This window comes from Hoplias malabaricus, chromosome 3, assembly GCF_029633855.1.
Source record: "Hoplias malabaricus isolate fHopMal1 chromosome 3, fHopMal1.hap1, whole genome shotgun sequence".
NCBI classification, from domain to species: domain Eukaryota; kingdom Metazoa; phylum Chordata; class Actinopteri; order Characiformes; family Erythrinidae; genus Hoplias; species Hoplias malabaricus.
In genome coordinates this window covers 72,006,989-72,028,170 of record NC_089802.1, presented here as the reverse complement: position 1 = coordinate 72,028,170, position 21,182 = coordinate 72,006,989, and the positions used below count along the sequence as shown (strand labels likewise).

The 21,182-nt window shown below is 42.7% G+C and overlaps 1 protein-coding gene across 2 annotated transcripts in view; it reads right to left on the bottom strand.

Moving 5' to 3' along the window:
- gulp1b (GULP PTB domain containing engulfment adaptor 1b) overlaps positions 1–21,182 on the bottom strand; it is a 48,078-nt gene that overhangs the window by 12,780 nt on the left and 14,116 nt on the right. For both annotated transcript variants that reach the window (XM_066663166.1, XM_066663167.1), the window contains exon 2: positions 6,032–6,103. In XM_066663166.1, coding sequence (XP_066519263.1) covers positions 6,032–6,059 — 28 coding nt within the window. In that variant the 5' untranslated portion in view covers positions 6,060–6,103. The remainder of the gene's footprint in view (positions 1–6,031; positions 6,104–21,182) is intronic.

The window sequence follows — 21,182 nt, the reverse complement described above, 5'->3', positions numbered from 1 at the left end:
ATGCAATCATCATTTTGAATTTCCTTCCACACTGTGCCTTCTGTGAATAATTTGAACTGATGTTTGGTGTGCAACAAATGTGAGACCATTTTCACAAAAAATATCACCAGGATTCGATCTACCATGTATTCGATCTACACAGTTCTAGCAAATGTCAGCTAACAGAACACATTTTGGTAGCTAGCATTCTCCTGCATGTGTGTGTGTTCAAAACATTTTGTTGGCAGCAGTTAAAAAGTAGTGCCTAGCTTCACATGACTGAGAGGAAGCATGTCGTCGCTGTCCAATTAAAAACATGTATCTCGCAAAATAGTAACTTTACAGGAGAAGAAACTTTTAATGGAAGTAATTTTGGAGCATTTCTATTGGTTCATTCTTCTTGACATTTTCACACAGTGTGGAGGACTGCTGCTGTGTTCAAATGATGTAGTAAACTAAAAATTTGTAAAAAAGGAGATATATGTTTTTAAGTGGACAACGACTAACGGCTAACCTTTAATTTCCCAGCATGGTAGCATTGTGTTTAGAGAAGACAGAACTTGTAGAAATTTCAAAAGGAAACATGGCTGGGGTGAATATTGGGTAAACAATGCTATTTAGAGACATTCAGAGAAAAGACACTATCATGTCAGCATTACTATGACCATTTTAACCCGAATACTGGGAGGGAATTAGAAAACACATTGGTACGCATGACTTTACAGTCAAGATTTCGTCATACTCTGCTAACATAAGCAGGAGTTAAGGCCTGGGGAGACATTTTCAACTTCCTTTGCTGTGTGGCTGATTTTCATTAAAGGTCATGTATACAAGTTTCCTATTTCCCTCTCATCTGTCCTTGAAGTTACAAACCCGTTTATACAAATAACTCACTGAAAAGAAACCCAAACTCGAAGTGAGTGCACACATTATCTGGTTAGGTGACCTTTCTTTTGCTTTAGAGTTCAGTCTGTTGCAAAATATGTATCAAATGCAATAATTCATAAAGGAAAACTGAGAATTAAGGCCAGTAAAGCACTTATTAACTAAACCAAGTTTTGTCTTACAGAACATTAAAAAAAAATCAATTACAGCCAGATGGCATGTTTTAATACTGGGTTCAGCATGAGCCCTGTACGCTTTATACTCTGCGGCATTCCAGGTTCCAATCCCTTTCTACCATAACCAGCGTAAATCTTTCAGTAATTTGTGATAAGGTAGATCTTCTGTGGAATCCAACCAGATGGTTAGCCTTCACTAAATGAATGAGACTTTGGCACATATCACAAGTTCACTTGTTGTCCTTCCTCAGACCAATTTTGGTAGGTACTAACCACTGCATAACCTGCTGAGTTATAGAAGCTCTAGCCAAAACATTATGACCAACAAAACATGGCTCTGATACTTAGGCCTGCCAATTTTACTTGCTTGTTCACTTGCTGATTAAGATAACCCACCCTTTCTATTAGAGCGGAACGATATGGGGAAATTCAAATCAATATAGCAGCTGTAATTCATACTGCAACTACAATTAAAATGTAATCTTAAAAGCCAGGTTTTGTTGTTGTTGTTATTATTTTGCATGGAAGGACAGAACGTCTATGTTTTCTGGCTTGAGGACTGGATGGTAAGCTGCAAGTTAGTCATAGTTGTGATGTCACAGTCCATGGATATATGGTGGGTTCCCCCAGCTCTGTGTTATTGGTAAAGCTCATAGTGTTAATAACTTGCCCTCTTTATAAAAATAATGAATCTTTCAGCTCTTCTTTCTATGCTACTCTGGTCCCTCTATTAATGTGTTGAACACCATCTTTGAAAAATGAGAAAGAGGGTCTCCCTCACAACAGTCAGCAGCATGACCTGATACCATTTATACCTTTGTCAGCAGAGAGGGAGAGAGAGAGAGGGCGAGAGAGAGCTCTATCAACACGGTCCAAAACAACCTCTTTATAAAATGAGGTTCTCAGGCAAAGAGCATGGTGTTTATTTGACTCCTCCATCAAAGAGCCAAGACAAACTCATCCATACACCCTTCAGCTGTCGCATACCCTTCGTAATAGTGAACATCCATCCTCACGCCTCTCACTTAAATTAACGCACAAGAAACTGACATCACTGCTGAGATGGCTGCAGTGAAAATCAAGCCTTTAACAATAAGACTTTACTCTGGAGCTGATTATGTGAAGATTTCACACATAACATTTATTTATTCATTCATCTTCTATAATTATTTCATATCGATCATTATCACAGTGGGTCTGGAGCCTGCTCTTAACCACTGGGATTAAAGCAGGAACACACGCTGGACAGGGCACCACACACACACACATACCTGTCGACACTTTCACACAACCAATCATCTACCAACATGTATTTTCAGACTGTGGGAGGAAAATGGAGAACCTGAAGGAAAACAACACAGACAGAGGGAGAACTAACCAAACTGCTCGCAGTGACTTGAGGAAAGGACCCTGAGACCTTGGAGCTAAGAGGCAGACACATTAAACGTTGTGAAAAAACAGCCCCCATGCTAAAAATTAGGAATTAAAACATACAAATATTAATCATTCTTACATTCAGTATAATAATTTAATTCACCTACATATTTTCTGTGGCTTAGATGCCTTATTTCAATAGGGAAAATATTAATACAGTCAGAGTGATATTCGGATTTATATGTATTTATTATTTAAGTAGAATCACAAAGCGTAAATGAGCATGTAAAATCAACCTATTGTTGTATTAAGAAATGAAATCAGGCATAAGACAAAGTCTGTGGGACAAGTTTTGGAAGTACGCAAAAGTTCATTTCGAATGTCTTTGCGTTCCTAAACAATGTATGTACCACAGGGGGAAGGGTATATTTTTAGCACTAGCCTTTGTGATGCCGTGAGAAAGGTTACAGCACTACTGGGTGCCTCTCCCTCTCTTTTCAAAAGGGTCGGAGAGTAAAAGGTCAGGCTGTTTTGTCCAGTCTCACTGTATGTGGAGGGAGCTCACGAATCCTGCCTAATCATTCCACAAAACGCTTCCTGAGGAACAGGTCTCCCTCTCTGGGTGGGTAGAATGCCCCACATTCCTCTCTACAAATCAGCATCATGACAGTCAGTGCAGATGTCTGTAAGCTGGCAAGACAGATCTGGATGGTTCTGCTTGAAGCATGTTGAGCTGTCCAGTGCCATTGTTTTATGAGCAGTTAGAAAAGAGGTGGAGGTCAGTTTCACAAGTCTCAAAGGAAGCCTGAGCTTGTCTTAGCCTTTCAGCTTTGTTGAATGGTGTGAAGTCCAAGCTACTGGGTGGAATGTTAAAAACGGGCCTTTCACTACTGTAATTATCTAGAGCTGCAGTTGTCTTCTGTACTGATCTCTCAGACTAAACCAAATAATGCCAACATATGATGTTTGGACATTTTCCCTCAGATACAGGGCCCATTTGGAAAGGTTTCACATTTGATTTCCACATAAAGCTCTAGATCCCGCAGTTCCACTGTCTAGTTTTCCACATGAGCAGTTTTAATCTACATCACCATTACCAACCGAACACATTTAAAAGAGAGAGACGCAGCTGATGTGTTTCACTGCGCAAGTTTCACTAATCCAATAAGAGAGGAATTTCTGCCTGATGTCATTAATTAAACTCCAGAGATACAGAACTTAAACGTTTCTGAAGTGCAGTCAAACTGTACTGGTGAAGATGGAAGAAGTGGTGGAAATCAGCCCACATTAAATAAAGATTGGATATATTCATATCAGCCAGTCAATCTCAATGTGCACTTAGTTTGATCGTGTCCTATTTAAATAATGTGTATCAGCCTTTTTCCCCACATGAAAATAATTAATTCCAAATATCTGTCCACACTCACTGATGATCACTCGGAAACGGGACTGAGAATTGTTTCAATAAAATGAAATGAATAAAATAAAACAGGCTGTCGCTATTCAAACCCCTCCACCGTAGACAATTTGAAGTATCCATCCACCACTCCAACTAAAGGTAGATTACGAGGATCTGTTCTCTGGGGAAAAAGTAGATCTCAAACCATAAAAATGTGAACACCCCTGATACAGGGAATTCTTTTCATTTCTAGTAAAACTGTTCATTAATATTTCTTCAAGATCAAATAAATACAAAATAATCCCATCCACTAGTGGAATGTGGAAGAGGTAAGTAAAAAATGATCAAAAAATACATTAAAATCTATATTTTTATGGTAAGTACTAACTCTAAATATTCAGCACAACTTTTACACTGGAGCTATAGTTTCACTTTTAAGCCCAAGTCTCAAAATGCCTCACAAGCCAGTGGAGGTAGTAAAAGTGAGTGTGTGTGAGAGAGAGAGAGAGAGAGAGAGAGAGAAAGAAAGAGAGAGACAGAGAGACAGACAGACAACGTGCATGGACTTAACAAAGCTTTCTGCCAACCAGCAAATCCCAACAGGATCCATGAAATATTCAAACCCACCTACAGGAGCGGCTGCGGATGGAGATAAACTCCACCAAATGTGGGCTGTGACCAAACAGGCAGGTCTGGAGGCCGTCCTGTCACCAGCATTAATAAAACATCAGCCTGCGAGACAGGCTTTCTGCAGGAAGCAGGTTCATCACCAGAAGAAACCAGGGCAACTGAGATTCCAGACACTAACCCACCATATTTATCGCCTTTAATTGGTCTGAGGGTTTGGAGAGAATCTAAAAAAGGGGCAGGAGTTGGGGCTTTGAAAGGGACCCTGTTGAATCATGCAGTTGAATCTGCTCAAATCAGCCATTGGGAGGTAATGCCAGGTGAGAAATGTTCCCAATCAAAACACATCAGCGTGACACATCTCTACAGTTATTAGTGAGATATGTAGTTTTTTTTATTCTACAACAATGTGAAACCTAATTTTAATGTCCAGCATTATCCAGAGACCTAACCTATTCTTTTGTACATTGTACTACCTTTGGGTTCTGTGCCCTTTGAAACTTTGTATATTATAATTCACAGCTGTAGGTCTACACTGAGGTTTTGGTGAATAAATTGATTCCTGCTTTATTGAATGAGTGACACAGTGGTGTAAAAGTTAATGTCACTGCCCCAGATCCAGGGTCTCAGAGTCCTGGGTTTGAACCTACCTAAGACTACAGTCTGTGCTGTGTTCTCCCTGTGTCTGTGTGGGTGTCTTCCATGTGTTCTGGTTTCCTCTCACAATCAAATAAGACATCACTAGCTGTGTTAAGGGTGGCACGGTGGCGCAGCAGGGAGTGTCGCAGTCACACAGCTCCAGGGGCCTGGAGGTTGTAGGTTCTATTCCTGCTCCGGGTGACTGTCTGTGAGGAGTGTGGTGTGTTCTCCCCGTGTCCGTGTGGGTTTCCACTGGGTGCTCGGGTTTCCTTCCACGGTCCAAAAAACACACGTTGGTAGGTGGATTGGCGACTCAAAAGTGTCCATAGGTGTGAATGTGTGTGTGTGTGTTGCCCTGTGAAAGCCTGGCGCCCCCTCCAGGGTGTATTCTCGCCTTGCTACCAATGATTCCAGGTAGGCTCTGGACCCACCGCGACCCTGAACTGGATAAGGGTTACAGATAATGAATGAATGAATGAATGTGTTAAATGTTTCACAGGTGTGGGTTCTTTGAGCTACTGAGTGTGTGAAATTGTCCAAAACTGCGAGTGTGTGAGTGACTTTGTGGGTGCATGACATTCTCCACAGATGTGAGTGCCTGGGTTAGTGCACGATGGACTGGCGCCTTGTCCAGGGTGTGTTCTGGTGGATTATAAACATGTTCATTGGTTTTCACAGAAAGCACCTTTTATTTCACAGAACACATTAGGCTTCCGGTGAAGGCCTAGAGGGACCCCACTGTTATTAGCCGCATGGAGTTCTGAGAATTCAGTTCCATTTAAATGTTAACAGCTACTCTGCAAATCTGTCAATGGATATGCAAAATCAACAAGGTGGCACCTCTCCAGGACACTGCCAGAGCTGTAAAGTGAGGGATTAACAACAGTTTGGAGTGATCAATCAAACAGTGAACTATTGGCAGCTGACAGAGCAGTGCTGTCTGTTCTCATACCCTTCCTCCTGTTGAAGGCTCTGTTCATCTTGAAGAGGGAAGGAGGACCAGTCTGATCTGAGGAGGATCCACCTGACAGAGAGGAAAAAAGACAGAGAGAAATATTGTTGGGGAGTTGATGATATCAATGTGCAGCTTGTAAACTACACTGTGTTTTGTGAAAAAAATATTTATATCAAACATTTTTCACAAATACAAAATAGTCTGAGAAGATTATGGATAGATGGATGTTTAAAGAGGAAGATAACAACATATATTTTGACAAAGTAAATGTATTGTGGGTTGGACTGTGGTGCAACAGGTCGTGTTGATGTCAGACAGCTTCTGGGTTCTGGCTAACGTACGAAACTCTAAATGTATTATATTCATTACAATTATTGTCATTAATTTCTTCATAAACTGTATCATTGTGAGCCAACTAACAAAGTGCCATTACATTTTATCGTTTAATCGTATCATTGTATAGTGCCATTACATCTTGCTTCTCATCGTTTTATGATTTAGAATAGTAAGTAAACACTGGAATGGAATTTCTCACTGCTGACATCCAGTTGTTCACTTTACATGGTATGGTTGGAAACCAAAACACTGTGAAAAGCTTCTTCATTGAAAAGCAGACCTCATGCCCAGGACCTATTTTAATTTGTTTGGTGGCTTATGAAGAACAGAAAGATATTTAACCTATTCATTGTAGTTCATTCATTCATTCATTATCTGTAACCCTTATCCAGTTCAGGGTCGCGGTGGGTCCAGAGCCTACCTGGAATCATTGGGCGCAAGACAGGAATACACCCTGGGCGCTAGTCCTTCACAGGACAACACAGACACATTCACTCACACCTACGGACACTTTTGAGTCACCAATCCACCTACCAACGTGTGTTTTTGGACTGTGGGAGGAAACCGGAGCAACTGGAGGAAACCCACACCGACACGGGGAGAACACACTCCTCACAGACAGTCACCCGGAGCGGGGATCGAACCCACTACCTCCAGGTCCCTGGAGCTGTGTGACTGCGACACTACCTGCTGCGCCACCCTTCACTGTAGTTTATAAAATCAATTATTAAATCAAACCAACCGACTTCTACAGAACTTCTTTTAGAAATGACTGGTCAATGCCCAGTTCACTGCCCTCAGTTTTAAAGTTAGTTTAAAAATATTATTATTGACAAAGCCAAGAGATGTATGCTTGATTGTCACGCCTTCGTCCTGTCAGTCTGTTGTCCCCGCCATGTGCTTTATTTGCACATGGCTATGTTTTGTTTATGTTCTAGTCTCCGCCTTTGTCCCGCCTCCTCGTCTGTCATCTGTTAACCCGTCCTCCTCGTTATCTGTCCAGGTGTTTCTCATTTGTGTCTGTATTTAAGCCGTCTTGTGTCACGTCCTGTTTGTTGTACATTTCACCTTTGTTCAGTCGCGTTGGTTCTCATTTCACATTTATCCTATGTCTAGTCGGTCGTGTTTCTGGGTCTGTCCGTCTGTCTCCAGTTTCTCCGTGTTTGTTTTCTTAGTCGTTGTTTCATGTCGCAGTTTCCTTTCCTATCGTTATTTTGTGAACTCTTTAGTCTGTCAGTCCGGTTTGCCCTGTTTAGTTTCCCTTGTTTAATTTAGCCTGCCTTGTTTCCCTGTATGTTTTCGTTCTTTGTTTTGTTATCTCCCTTTATTAAAAAACTGTGTTTTAGCGAGTGCGTCCACCCTCCTTCTATCCGCCCCTCGCTCCTGACAGAATGTACGACCATTACTTGGACGCAGCTAGCACAGAAAACTCGTTTAACAGGGCTGTGGAATGGAGTAGCCGGCTCCGACAGATACATGCCACAGTGGCTCAGCGCCTTCGGGAGGAGTCGATTCATGAGTCGAGTGATTGCTCCAGCGCGAGTCGACGGAGCCGACGGAAAAAGCGGGCTGGAGTCTCCCCCTCGCTGGAGGATTACCCCCTCAGGTCCGGGGAAATTTTTGGGGGGGCGTTAAGGGTAGGGGCTGTTAGCCTCACCTCCGTAGCTCTGAGGTCGGAGGCTAACAGGGGCGCACCTCGAGGGGATCTAATGGGTGCGCCTGTGAAACCCCCTAAACCCTTTACAGCTCCAGCGCGAGCCCGGCGAGCAGCACAAACCCCTGTCCTCGAGAGCGCGGCGCGCGCCTCTCCTGTCTCCGTGGACGTCGTCGTACGTTCTCCAGTCTCCGTGGACGACGTCGCAGGCCCCCCTGCCTCCGTGGACGACGTCGCAGGTTCCCCTGCCTCCGTGGACGACGTCGCAGGTTCCCCTGCCTCCGTGGACGACGTCGCAGGTTCCCCTGCCTCCGTGGACGACGTCGCAGGTTCCCCTGTCCCCGTGACTACGGCGGCACCCGCCGCTCCTGTCCCCGTGACTACGGCGGCACCCGCCGCTCCTGTCCCCGTGACTGTGGCTACGGCCTCTCCTGTCCCCGTGACTGTGGCTACGGCCTCTCCTGTCCATGTCCGTAGGTCGGCCCGAAGGACTTCAGGGCCGATCCCCAGAACTGTGCCCAGGCTGGTTCCTCAGACTGCCCCACAGACATTAGCCAGTCCTGGGCACCCCCCTGTTATATTGGTTCCCTTGTCTGTCCCTGTCTTGGTTCCTGTCTCTGTCCTTATCCCTGTGCCCATGTCAGCCTTTGTCTCTGTCCCTGTCCCGGTCACTGTGTTTGTGTCAGTCCCTGTAAATGTTCTTGTACCTGTTCCCCTGCCAAGTCCAGTCCAGTCCCCTGTCAGCCCTGTCCAGTCTCTGTCTCAAACCCCTGTCCAGTCCCCGTTCCAACCCTCTGTCCTGTCTCATGTCCAGTCCCCAGTTAGTCATGTCCAGTCTCCGTATCCGTCTAGTGTCATGTCACCTGTCCTGTCTTCTGTCCAGTCTAATGTTCCTATCCTGTCCCCTGTCTCGTCACCAGTCTCTGCTCCCGTCTATTCCCAGCACCCAGTCCTGTCATCAGTCCCGTCTCCATTCCAGTCCCCTGTTCTGTCACCTGTCCATGTCCAGTCTTCTGTCCCCAAACGGGTCCAGTCTCCGTATCCGTCCCACGTTCAGTCCCCTGTCTTGTCTCCAGTCCAGTCTCCCGTCAAGTCTCATGTGTCCACTCCCGTCATGTCCAGTTCGCTCCAGTCTTTTGTTACCTCCCTTTGTCAGTCACCTGTCATGTCCCATGTCCCGTCTCGTATATTCGGTTCTGTTGTGTCCCCAGCTCCAGTTTCTGTTCCCGTATTGTCCTGAGTCCTGTCACCCGTTGGTTTGTTGTCCTGTCTTGTTTTCCGTGCCCTCTCCAGTGCCAGCTCCTGGGGGGTTTAGGAGTACGCGCCCGGGAGTTGCGCGTTCTTGGGGGGGGCATCTGTCACGCCTTCGTCCTGTCAGTCTGTTGTCCCCGCCATGTGCTTTATTTGCACATGGCTATGTTTTGTTTATGTTCTAGTCTCCGCCTTTGTCCCGCCTCCTCGTCTGTCATCTGTTAACCCGTCCTCCTCGTTATCTGTCCAGGTGTTTCTCATTTGTGTCTGTATTTAAGCCGTCTTGTGTCACGTCCTGTTTGTCGTACATTTCACCTTTGTTCAGTCGCGTTGGTTCTCATTTCACATTTATCCTATGTCTAGTCGGTCGTGTTTCTGGGTCTGTCCGTCTGTCTCCAGTTTCTCCGTGTTTGTTTTCTTAGTCGTTGTTTCATGTCGCAGTTTCCTTTCCTATCGTTATTTTGTGAACTCTTTAGTCTGTCAGTCCGGTTTGCCCTGTTTAGTTTCCCTTGTTTAATTTAGCCTGCCTTGTTTCCCTGTATGTTTTCGTTCTTTGTTTTGTTATCTCCCTTTATTAAAAAACTGTGTTTTAGCGAGTTCGTCCGCCCTCCTTCTATCCGCCCCTCGCTCCTGACATTGATGTTGATGTCATGTTCCTTGTTTGTTCTTAACAGTTTTTCTGTGGTTTTTATGCTGTTCATATTGATATCAGAATTATATCATACAGACTGAAATTTATAAAAAGATTGTGATATAAATTTTGACCATATCGTCCAGCCCTAATCTGAACGTATAATAAAACAAAGCCAGTGCTTTAATGTAAGCTAAATATATATTAAAGTAATTATAAACATCTATGACTAACAGGCGTATAACTGCATAACTCATATAAGAGGTTCAAGAAAAGCTATTAGTGAGCCAGTCACAACTAGGTACGGGCCCTAGTGTGACTGCTCTGTCTGCACTGCCAGTGGTTACACCACTGAACGGAAAATGAAAGCTCCTTTAATGTGACTTGGCATAGATCTTCATCAAGGTGGGCTTAAGTGTGTAAGGCAGATCCTGATCAGAGCGTTTCTAGAAATCAAGATTGAGACGTCAGGATAAATGACGGTGAATAAATGCCATGAAGCAATCTTCCATCACCAACTGCTATTATCTGTAACAGCAGTGCACTTACATCGGACGTCCCAATAACGCACAGCAGACACACAGCTCACTGGCTGCCTGCCACTCCTAACACAATGCCTCTTTGTTTTTAGGCAGCTTTCAGCTTTTCAGTCAGGCACCACATTGCAAAGTCGGAAAAGCAGTAAACAATCGGCACCGATGCTGCCTGCCTGGAGCACTTTCTATGAACGGCATGTTTGACGCTAAGCTTCCGGAGAGTTCTGCCTGCTTCTGTATAGGCCGTGGTGAAGAGGGTGACAGCAGCAGGCAGTGAGCGGCGTTTGTTGTAAGTGCTGCCAGCTGGGCCACGTGCCTGCGACACAGCAGGAGGAAGACGGCTCTTCTTCTTGTCACAGCTCAATAAAGTCGAAGCCATGGGCTTTTCTGACTGAAGAGGAAAAGAAAACCTCGCTCTCTGGGCTGCTGAAGCACGCCTCAGAACATTTCATCTTACAGCGTTACTACAGTCTGTCAGCCAGACAGGCAGCGGGGAAGCTCAGAAGCCATGATTGAGAGGAAGAGGAGGGAAATGACAACGTCTGTTTAAAAAGGAAAATTTTAAGCCATTTTTTATTATTTTATTATTGAGCGAGGTTTCATGGATGTGGTTATTTCATTATTGAACATGGCTTTAGGGAAGGGAAAATGCTGTAATTCTGCAGTGCTTCAAACCACTAAGAACATGATTAAAAAGCCATTTAATTTCCACAGTTCTCATGGTGAACTCTGCAATCCAATAAAAACAACATTACAATAGATTTAATTTATATACTTCACATGCACCCACTTAGACGGACCCCTATGGTGGAGACTTTATGAGCATTATCACGAACGCAGGGGACATTTCAGGTCCAGAGGTACAGCCTGCACGAACAGATCAGCTTAATCTTAATAAGGTCAGCGAGTTAGGATTTATTACACTAGACTTAACATAAGTCACCCACCGCTTATAATGGCATGTACATTCTAACTTGTAGTGGCGGTGCTGCAGAAGTAAAAGGGCAAGCTTTAATATGCCCTTTTGAAAGTTTAGAGACTCAAAAGTCACGGCAAGACATAGTCATGGGCAGAAACTTCAACACAGTATCAAAAGCTAAAGCCTTGTTGATTTGTGGGGTCCGTAACTCAGCATTATAGCCATTTTTACTTGTTTTCTTTCTTCTAAGATCTCGCTTTCAATCATTCATTGTCAGTTGAGGGTCGTGGTGGGTCCGGAGACTACCCGGAACACACCCTGGGGGTGGCGCCAGTCCTTCACAGGGCGACACAAACACTCACACATTCACTCACACACTCACACCTATGGACACTTGAGTTGCCAGTCCATCTACCAACGTGTGTTTTTGGACTGTGGGAGAAAACTGGAGCACCCGGAGGAAACCCACGCAGACAGGGGGAGAACACACCAAACTCCTCACCGTCACCTGGAGCAGGATTTGAACCCACAACCTCCAGGTCCCTGGAGATGTGCGACTGTGACACTACCTGCTACCAGTTCTCATTTCCACTATATTAAGCTTAAAAATGTTATTTCTCTGCACTCATAATGTTAGCTTTGCTTTGTTTAACCTTGTCTTTGTGCACTCACATAAATGCGGGTCCAGTGCTGTGATTAGAGAGACTCAGACGAGGACGTGGGACAACTCTAATGTGCCTAGACTGCTCGTATCACCCTATGTTTTCTAAATTAGCCAGCCCACAATAGACTGCCTGGGTTGTTTTTTTTTGTTGTTGTTTTTTTATTTCACACTGTGTGGGTTGGTAGGAGCTCAAAGTCCCCAAATTAATTTGATTTTCTATAATGTTTCTTTATAAAAAATTCATAGTGAACAGTGAACTTGAGATTGAAAGTGTTCTTAGCAGTGACCCCTGGGGAACCCCGCTTTTTCTCTTTGCTTTAACACACCTGGCTTAGAGCATGATGAGCTGATAATTATCTGATGAGCTGTAAACAAGCATGTTAGAGCTCAGAAAATACACAAATGTCAACAGCGTGAGATAAGCATCTGGTACGACAGCAAGCCTCCCTGAAACTGAGGCTCAATTGAGAACTGTGATCTGGGAACAAAAGATATGGCTCACAAACAAGCTCAGACAGAATTGCATTACAAAGACTGCAACAAGGCCCAAGCTCATGTAGACAGTGTTATTCTGTTACATAGTCACAAATGCTTCAGTCCCCTGCAAATGATATGTATTATTAACAAGCTGGAGTCAACATCTGGGTTGAAGCTGACAAGTCTAGCTGTCACACTTGTTGTGACAGATCTCCCTAGGTCTCATTAATATCTTACAAACAACCTGCTGCTACTCCACTATGTACAAACACTCTACTGGCAGTGTCTGCCTACACAGTCTGCTTTTCACTGTCACATTCTTTGACGCCATTTCAAATATTTACAGGCACAACCATGCAGCACATTTTATTTTGGCTGTTTATGTTCAACAATCATTATCACTACATGCGCAAAAGTATGTGGAAAAGGTTTGAGTGCTCAATTAACATTTCTTCTGAAAGTAAAGTTAGTAATTATTCCCTCTGATCGTACCCCTCTGGGACATTTAGACCAGACAACAGTCATTTAAGGATGTTTGTATTCAGCAATGAGAGCAGGTCAGGTACTAAAGCTCAATTATTACATTTGGAATACAAATGCCATTCCAACTCATCCCCAGAGGTACTGGATTGTGCACTGGGTGTCTCCATCACTCCAGAAAATGCACTTCCATTGCTCCAAAGCCCAATGCTGGGGGTGCTTTATTCACCTAAGAATACCCCATGTGAGAGGGGGTTTTATTTGCATTGCTTTTCTAAGTAAAGTATACAAGCTGTGCGTGCACCGTTAAACACCCACAGTGGGTGAAACTTAGGGTTAGGGCTGAATCTAAAGCCTCTACAATGTGTAAAGCAAAGTGAACTTAATGAACAATCAAACCTCGTCCACAGGAGCAGGAGAGAAGAAGTAAAAAGCACTAAAGGGTAAAATGTTGGGCCGGAGTGACAGGCCAACAAAAGAGATATCAAAAGTCTACATAATTCAGAGGAAATCAATGTCTTCACTGCCGGAGAATAACAGTTATTGACAAGGCTCCGGCACCCTCACTCCATTTGACTCCATTAAAATGTACTTTCTCTTAAGTGCCTCAGCAAAGGAATTACAGAGAGCCTTTCAGCACAGGTCAGAGATACTCTTATCAATGAGAGCTGCTGGGCACACAGAGGTACTCCTATATTTAAATAGAGCGGGGTGTTGCGAGGGAAAGCATGGAATAGCATGTAATGGACATTTAATTTTGTTCCAACTGCTAAAGACACCTCGGTGGCTGTGGAGAAAAAAAAATAATTCAGAGAACGCTCTTGAGAAAGTCATTTAAAGTTGAGGTGGAAAATGAAGGGCTGAGAAGGAAGTGGTGACTTCAGAAACCAATCGTGTTTAAATCATCCTTCATGACAGGAAACAGATCAAATCAGACTCTGCGGCAGAAATTTAAAAGGCCTGAGGAGTTTGTGTGGTACTCCATGATGATCAAAGAGTGCCCGAACACATACTCCTGCATGCGCACAAAATCACACACACACTACCTGCCTTAGGTCAAGGTGCCCTGACCAGTGATGAATGATGCTCGCCAAATCTTTAGACCTTTTAATAGAACATTTTTATCAGACTCTGCTTCTCCCAGCCTTTTAATGCAGCATATACATTCTGCTCTTGTCCATTGTCCATGGATGACTAAACCACTCTCAGCCACGATAACACAAACGTCCATTTCCAATTTAATGCGCTTCACCAGATGCCTAGGGACCATTCTTACTAGAAACATGATGAAATTAATGAATATACATGGAATGTATATTTCAGGCTACTAATTCTTGCCTGTGTTTCCAAAAAAAAAACCGAATACTCATTTTCAAATATAATTTTTGAATTTTATAACTTGCCATGATTTTAAACATGTTTGTTGATTTTTGATCATTTCAACCATTCGTTCATTCATTATCTGTAAGCGCTTATCCATTTCAGGGTCACGGTGGGTCCAGAGCAGACACTTTTTTTGAGTCGCCAATCCACCTACCAACGTGTGTTTTTGGACTGTGGGAGGAAACCGGAGCACCCGGAGGAAACCCACGCGGACACAGGGAGAACACACCAACTCCTCACAGACAGTCACCCGGAGCGGGAATCGAACTCACAACCACCAGGTCCCTGGAGCTGTGTTACTGCGACACTACCTGCTGCGCCACCGTGCCGCCCTCATTTCAACCAATGTTTAGAAAAATGTTTCCAGGAAAATGTTTCATCCATTTATTGATTTTTATGATGTACGTCCCAAAGATGCGGTGAGGTAGATGCGCACTAATGTACTGTCAGATAAGGAGACATAAGTTTGACCGGACTTCTGCTCACCACACATTCTTTCAAGGCCAAGGGTTGACTCACAAAAGCATAGTGAGGAGTATGGTGAGTTAATGGGGAGTTTTCATCAATTATCACCTGGGTGTGACATGATGTTATAAGAAACAAAGCTAACCTCATGTCCATCACTGAGTAATTCCCATTCTATTCTGGTTTCATGATCAAAAATTAAATAACCCATACATTTGTTCTAGAGTTCAGTCTAAAGTACCAACAGAAGTTAACGCTAGTGCTCAAAAACCTCCTCAAACAAACACCTGAATATTCAGATTATTCTGATCAACCTTAAAAAGGTGCATTTCAATGGCCCTCATATGCTCTGCATCACCTTTCGCTCCATCTTTAATGTTGTGGAGCACAGGGTAAGCAATGACTTGTGCAATGTCCCCCAATACCCACTGTACCGGCTGCAGAACTGTGAAAATAGAAAACAGCCATGAGTTATGTATGCAATCATGATGGATAGCTTATTAAAAAAACTGACAGCAGCGGGCTCCTGGTGAACCAGGGCTGAAATAAGTCAAACAAAAGGCCACAGAGCGAGCTTTTTGGAGAAGGTAGGGACTGTCATTTATGACTTATTATGCCCACTGCACTTACACACTCCTACAGACAGATGCACACACAATCAAAGCACAACCTCACACTTGCTGCTGTCTGTAAACAACAGAGCTTAATTTCATTCATCAAATCACTCTGGCAATACCCTCTTGACACCAAAGAGCTCTGCATCCCCTGCAGTTTAACAAAAGCCTACAGGATTCCCATTCATTCCTATAGCTTCCTGTGCTGTGCTACTCCACAACTGAGCCATGTGCCTTCTTAACTACTTAAATGTATCCAGATGCAATTATATACAACTGATTTCATGACAATGTAATGATTATCTTTGCATTCGGCTTAGGCTCCGTATGCTTATTTTGTTTTCATTTTTGTCAAAAAAGCAAAAGCCATTTTGTGAGAAAAGCAGTAAATATTCACCACATTCAAATCACAAATTATCTCTTCTCATACTTACAAACAACTGCTATATGAACTGGAACTTTAACATCTGTACTCCTTACCAGCGGATCTAGACATGTTCTCAATAACCTAAGCTGAGAAATAATTCACAGACTGTTACAATCTTGTAGCAATTGGAAAACGGAAATGGAAATGGGCAGGAATCCACTGCAAACCTTTTTCCAGACCTTGAATGTATAAAACTGAGCTTTCCTATGTTCAATGGATAACCGCATAGAGTTGTTGAAATCTGTGTTAAAAGTAAGTGTAAAACAAAGTGTCTGTGAAATCCACCTCTAGCCACAGCCAAAGGGAAAAGTCTCAAAATATCGACTCACAGCACACTGTTTTTTTAAGTGAAAGAAGGAATCTCTGATTCTGGTTAATGTTCTGTATATAACACTAACTTCTTTTATAGGAGTCTTCTATTCTACAATAAATGGTGCAGCAGTCACATACTCTGTAGTGCGTATTACATTAATGTGAATGGGTGAATTATTGGTGTTTAATCAAAGCATTCATAATTATAACGTTTATCATATATTTCCAATGTAAAAAATGCCCCAAATTTGGCACAACATACATTTGATTAAAGAGAAGGAGGAAAGAGTGTTCCCCCAGGAAAAAACCTGGCCACGTCCACCCCTAGTTAACACTAAACACCCTCTCAGCTGGTCTTGTTGGATGCAACAGCTGAAAGGTCTGTTAGGCTGTGAGCGGGTAAAAGCAGCAGCTGGTGATGTATAAACAAGTAGCATCATTTCATTCGATCCCGGCCTTCTTCCAAATATTTAAGTAATATAAATTCTTCTGCTTCGCAGATACGAGGGAACAGAGGTAAGGTGATGATGCGCTCCATGATGCACATAATCTCATTATATGGACAGTTAGGAAAACCAATTAGGACACAACCAAGCATGGAAAATAATGAGCATGGAATATGCAGATGTTTTAATCCAGCAGAAGCACAGGCTGCAGTTTATCTATCTGCAAAGTTTTAATGACAGAAGTACCTGGCCAAACAGCAGTTAAAGCCAGCTTTAACATCATACCCGGAGTGAATGTTTAGTAAAGTGGCAAACTAATGTTTGGAGGCAGATTAATGTTAAGAGTTATTTTACTTGGCTTTTCCAAATATGACTGCAATAATCAGACTTAAACGTAGGAATAACTATACTATGGAAAGCAAGAAACTAGATACATGTGATCTACAAAACCATAGCAACATGCACACAATATTAGGAAGGAAAGACTTTGCAAAAGCACAAGAAAAAAAACACAGAAACATGAAAAACACAGGGGGAATGATGCTAGAGGTTGGGAGAGAAATCAATAAATATCGGCAGTTTTCTCAAACTTTTACATTTCCAAATTTAAATTCACCAACCGGTAATTTCTCTAAAACCATTTCAATTTCATACGACAAACAGTCAAAGGCAAACAGTGAATCTAAATACGATTTAATTCCGATATCAATATGAACAATTAAAAAGCCACAGGAAATCTGCCAATAACTGAAAGCAACATGACATCACCTCTTGGCTTTGTCAATATTAATATTTTTAAACTACCTTTTGTAGTTTAAATTGTGTGCAATGAACTGATGGCAGCGCCCAGTAATCATCATTAGTCAGTGACAGATGCTGTGAATAATATATATATTGAAATATTGAAAATGTTTATAAAATTCATATAATTGTTTTTTAAACATTTTATATTGTGATATATATTGATATTGAATTATTGTCCAGCCCTAGCCTATGGTAAACATAACTCTATCCAAATCCTGAGTACTCCTGCTCAAATGTAAGGTTTTGTTGATGTTCTATGTGAAAATATGCTAACACAACCTCTGCAGAGAATTACGTTAAATGTTGAGACATATGGTAAGACATATTTATGCAAGCTGTATAAAGCACAATATCTGAGTTTAAGGGTACAGGGTAGGCTACATTTAAGGGGTATTTTTGCTATATGTTACATTAAGCACACAGAAGAAGTGAGTTTTCTGTAGATGACGTGTTGACTTGAAACCCAACAAAACTTGTGATTTGACCACATGGCCCCAATGTTTTGTGCAACTGCATCAATGGCCACTGAATCCGACCTGGGAATACTCTGTTACTGTCAGAAAGCAATCAATAATATATATATATATATTTTTTTTTTTTTTTGCTTTGAATGATGTCATGGATTCCCTCCATTTTCTTACTTTACAAACGGACAGCTGTCCTATGACAACATAAACGGGTGACAATACTGATGAACAGTGGAGAGGTGGCTTCAAATTTCCATGCTTTTCTAAGCATTTATGTACGGTCACTGACTGACAGGATCTGTCTCCATGGTTTTATGCTGACAGTATACAAAGTCAAATGAAATACTGTCAGATTCTGTCTTCACTGGAAGCAGAAGAGAGTGCAGACTTGGCTTGTATTGAAGTAGACACATAATTGAAGTCAAGTATAGTGACTAGTCGCTAATGAATCAGTCATAGAGACATAATGAAGTGAGCACTCTGCTCTGTATGAATCTGACTAAAGAATAAAGCCCTTTTAAAGTCCAGTGTATCACCCAGCGAGCGGCGAGTGACATGCCAGTGTTCGTGTGGGTCTCGTGGGCAGAGTCGGGCTCTCGTTTTGTCTTCCTTCGCGAAGACAAAGTGCTCAAGAATAATGAAGCAGGTTCATAAATCTTGAGTGGTGACGGCAAGCACCCGTTTAGAGCTTAAATCCGTTTTAATAATTTCCCCCTAATCTTCGCGCCTGTTTCTGCATGATAAGGACCTTCCCCTTGTGGAAAGCTGCGGCTGCCCAAGTCACTTAAAACGTGCCCATATTTTACTGTCAGCCATTGATTTCTGAGTGTGTTTCCTCCTGCATCGTCCACAAGAGGCTGGATCTCTCTCTCTCTCTCCACCAGCTCAAGGACAATCCAAACAAATGTGTGCCATTGGGTTTTTCACCTCTTTTAGATAGGAACGAAAGGACTAGAGGTAGCAGCAACTTTTCCCAGAATTCAGCAGGTTACATCAAGGGCAGCTGAGCTTAAAAACCCTAGCAGGGCAATGAGATGCATGCATTTAAACAACCAAAGCAAACTTCCGAGCATAAGTTTTAATGAGGCCTTCAGAGAGAAACAAGCCTAGTACTGTAACAGGCTTCAGCTCTGAGCTCAATTGTATCTTGGTGATCCACACTGCTGGAGAAGCTAATAAAAAGCATCAGTAGTCTGATCAGTCTCAGGAGTCAGGGGATAAGGGATCAGTGAGGTGTGATAGTGTCTCTAACACAGATGGGGACTTAATATAGCAGACTGAAGCTAATCTCACCCGCCATCTAAATTGAATTCATTTAGAAAGGCACAATGCCACTTATACTGATGTTTTTTTTGAGGTCTCTACATTTCCAGAAGCAACCCAGCCGAGCACTGCTGGAGCACCTCAAACACACAGCTGTTTGATGAGCTAAGTAAATAAATAAACATGACTTTTGAGATATTGTTTCCAACAGGCAGAAAAAGACTGAGATGTGCTTCTAAATCAGAGCCTCTCTGGTGCAACTCCATCAATTCATCCTTACAGCGTCATATTTTGGGTCATCTTTGAAGTTTCATATCACAAGCTAAACAAGGAGAACATCAAAAATACCGGAACGGTGCGTTTCAACTCACAGCCATCTCCTTGAAATGTTAACGCAGTAGAGCTGGAGCCCAGAAGCGATTGCAACACTGTCAGAGAACATATACAGTAAAGCCTCAAAAAGACTCATCACCAAATTGCCCCCTAGAAGCAAGGGTCTTTAGCTAAATGTGTTTTTTTGTAATATCTCTACTCACACAGTTTGATGTCAGAATACTAGATGAGCTCTTTTGCCTCCTTAATTTCCATATTTGTGCATTTATATAAAAACTATGCCCATTTTCCTCTACGCTGCTCAAAAGCCTTAAGACGATGTGTAATCAAACGAGTAAATGGCTTGTGAAAGTGATCCATCTAGAGATATTAAGGCATTAGTCAGAGGATGTTGCAGTACTTTAGCATGCAGGGGCCAAAAGGCTCTGGGTAGTTCACCCACTGCATGAGCAGAATCAACAACACTACTAAGGCAATGGTGGGATTTTGTAATTCACCATGATAAATAATGAAAAAGCCATTAAAATGAGCTCGTCTGCCAGAAAAGCTTCACGAAAAGTTATCGAGCAACAACACTCCATTCCCTTTCGGATCATCTTGGTTATGTAAATGACCTTAAACAAGAAGATAAGTCTGCTGCTACTTGGCTGTAAGTATGTCTGCTACTTCTGAGAAGTGTCATTATGGATTATATATATATATGTTAGAAAAAAAACTTATGCTCTTGAACTTCAAAGTTTGCTTCATATCCTCCACAAAGACGCTTTCTCTGCAATGCACTCTAAAGTGCGGTACTACCCAAAGCCTGAATTCCATCCATATTTTATAGGACGTAATGTTAAATTTAAAATGGACAGTGCAGTCTCACCACCCCTGTCTGTATCCCTCCATCATGCCTTAATGCTAAATGGGTTCATTCAGGGGTTTAATAGGACAGAAATTACAGCCATCCATCTTGGTCTGTGCACCTTTTCAAACCAGCAAGAGCCTCGGTGTGAACGTCATTCCCGCTTGAATCTCCATGTGTCAGGCACCTTTCTAATCATACTCGCCTGTGTAATGTTGATTTGTCCTGTGTATCTTCAGGGTCAAAAACATAAATAATACTGCGGATTGTCACCATTTGGTAGTCTCTGACTGTTTGGTTGAGCCAGGGCATTTCCCTTCTATTCTTCCATTTATGGGTAGACAACAAAGCTGGGCTTTGAAGTCGATGCCAAATGGAGCCGCTTTTGCGCAACAAAAGAAGCCATCTCCGGCAAACAGCGAACCTAGAGCGCTTTAAAGCACACACGGGCGTACGCAAACACAGGAACACACACACATAAACCAGCCTCATTTTTATTTAATCATGGCCTATAATAACTCAAAAGCCTGAAACGCTGGTGTGTTGAATCAAGCAAGGGAGTACGCCAACACTGATTTACTATATTATGAGTCCTCTTGTGGGTCTTGTCCAGTAAATGTGCAAGGGGTGGACAAAAAGGCTGAGCATCTGCTGACAATACAGCTGCCTTCTACACATAGCACACCGTTACTAACTATGCAGGATTAGTAACCGTGCATCAGTACAGACAATGCTGGCTCAGAAAAACAAGCCGCAGGGCCTCTATGGGTGGTTGTGAATGGTCTTGCTAAGCTAAGGATGCTGGCACTGTTGTTGATGGCCTCTTTTCTGTAGCATTG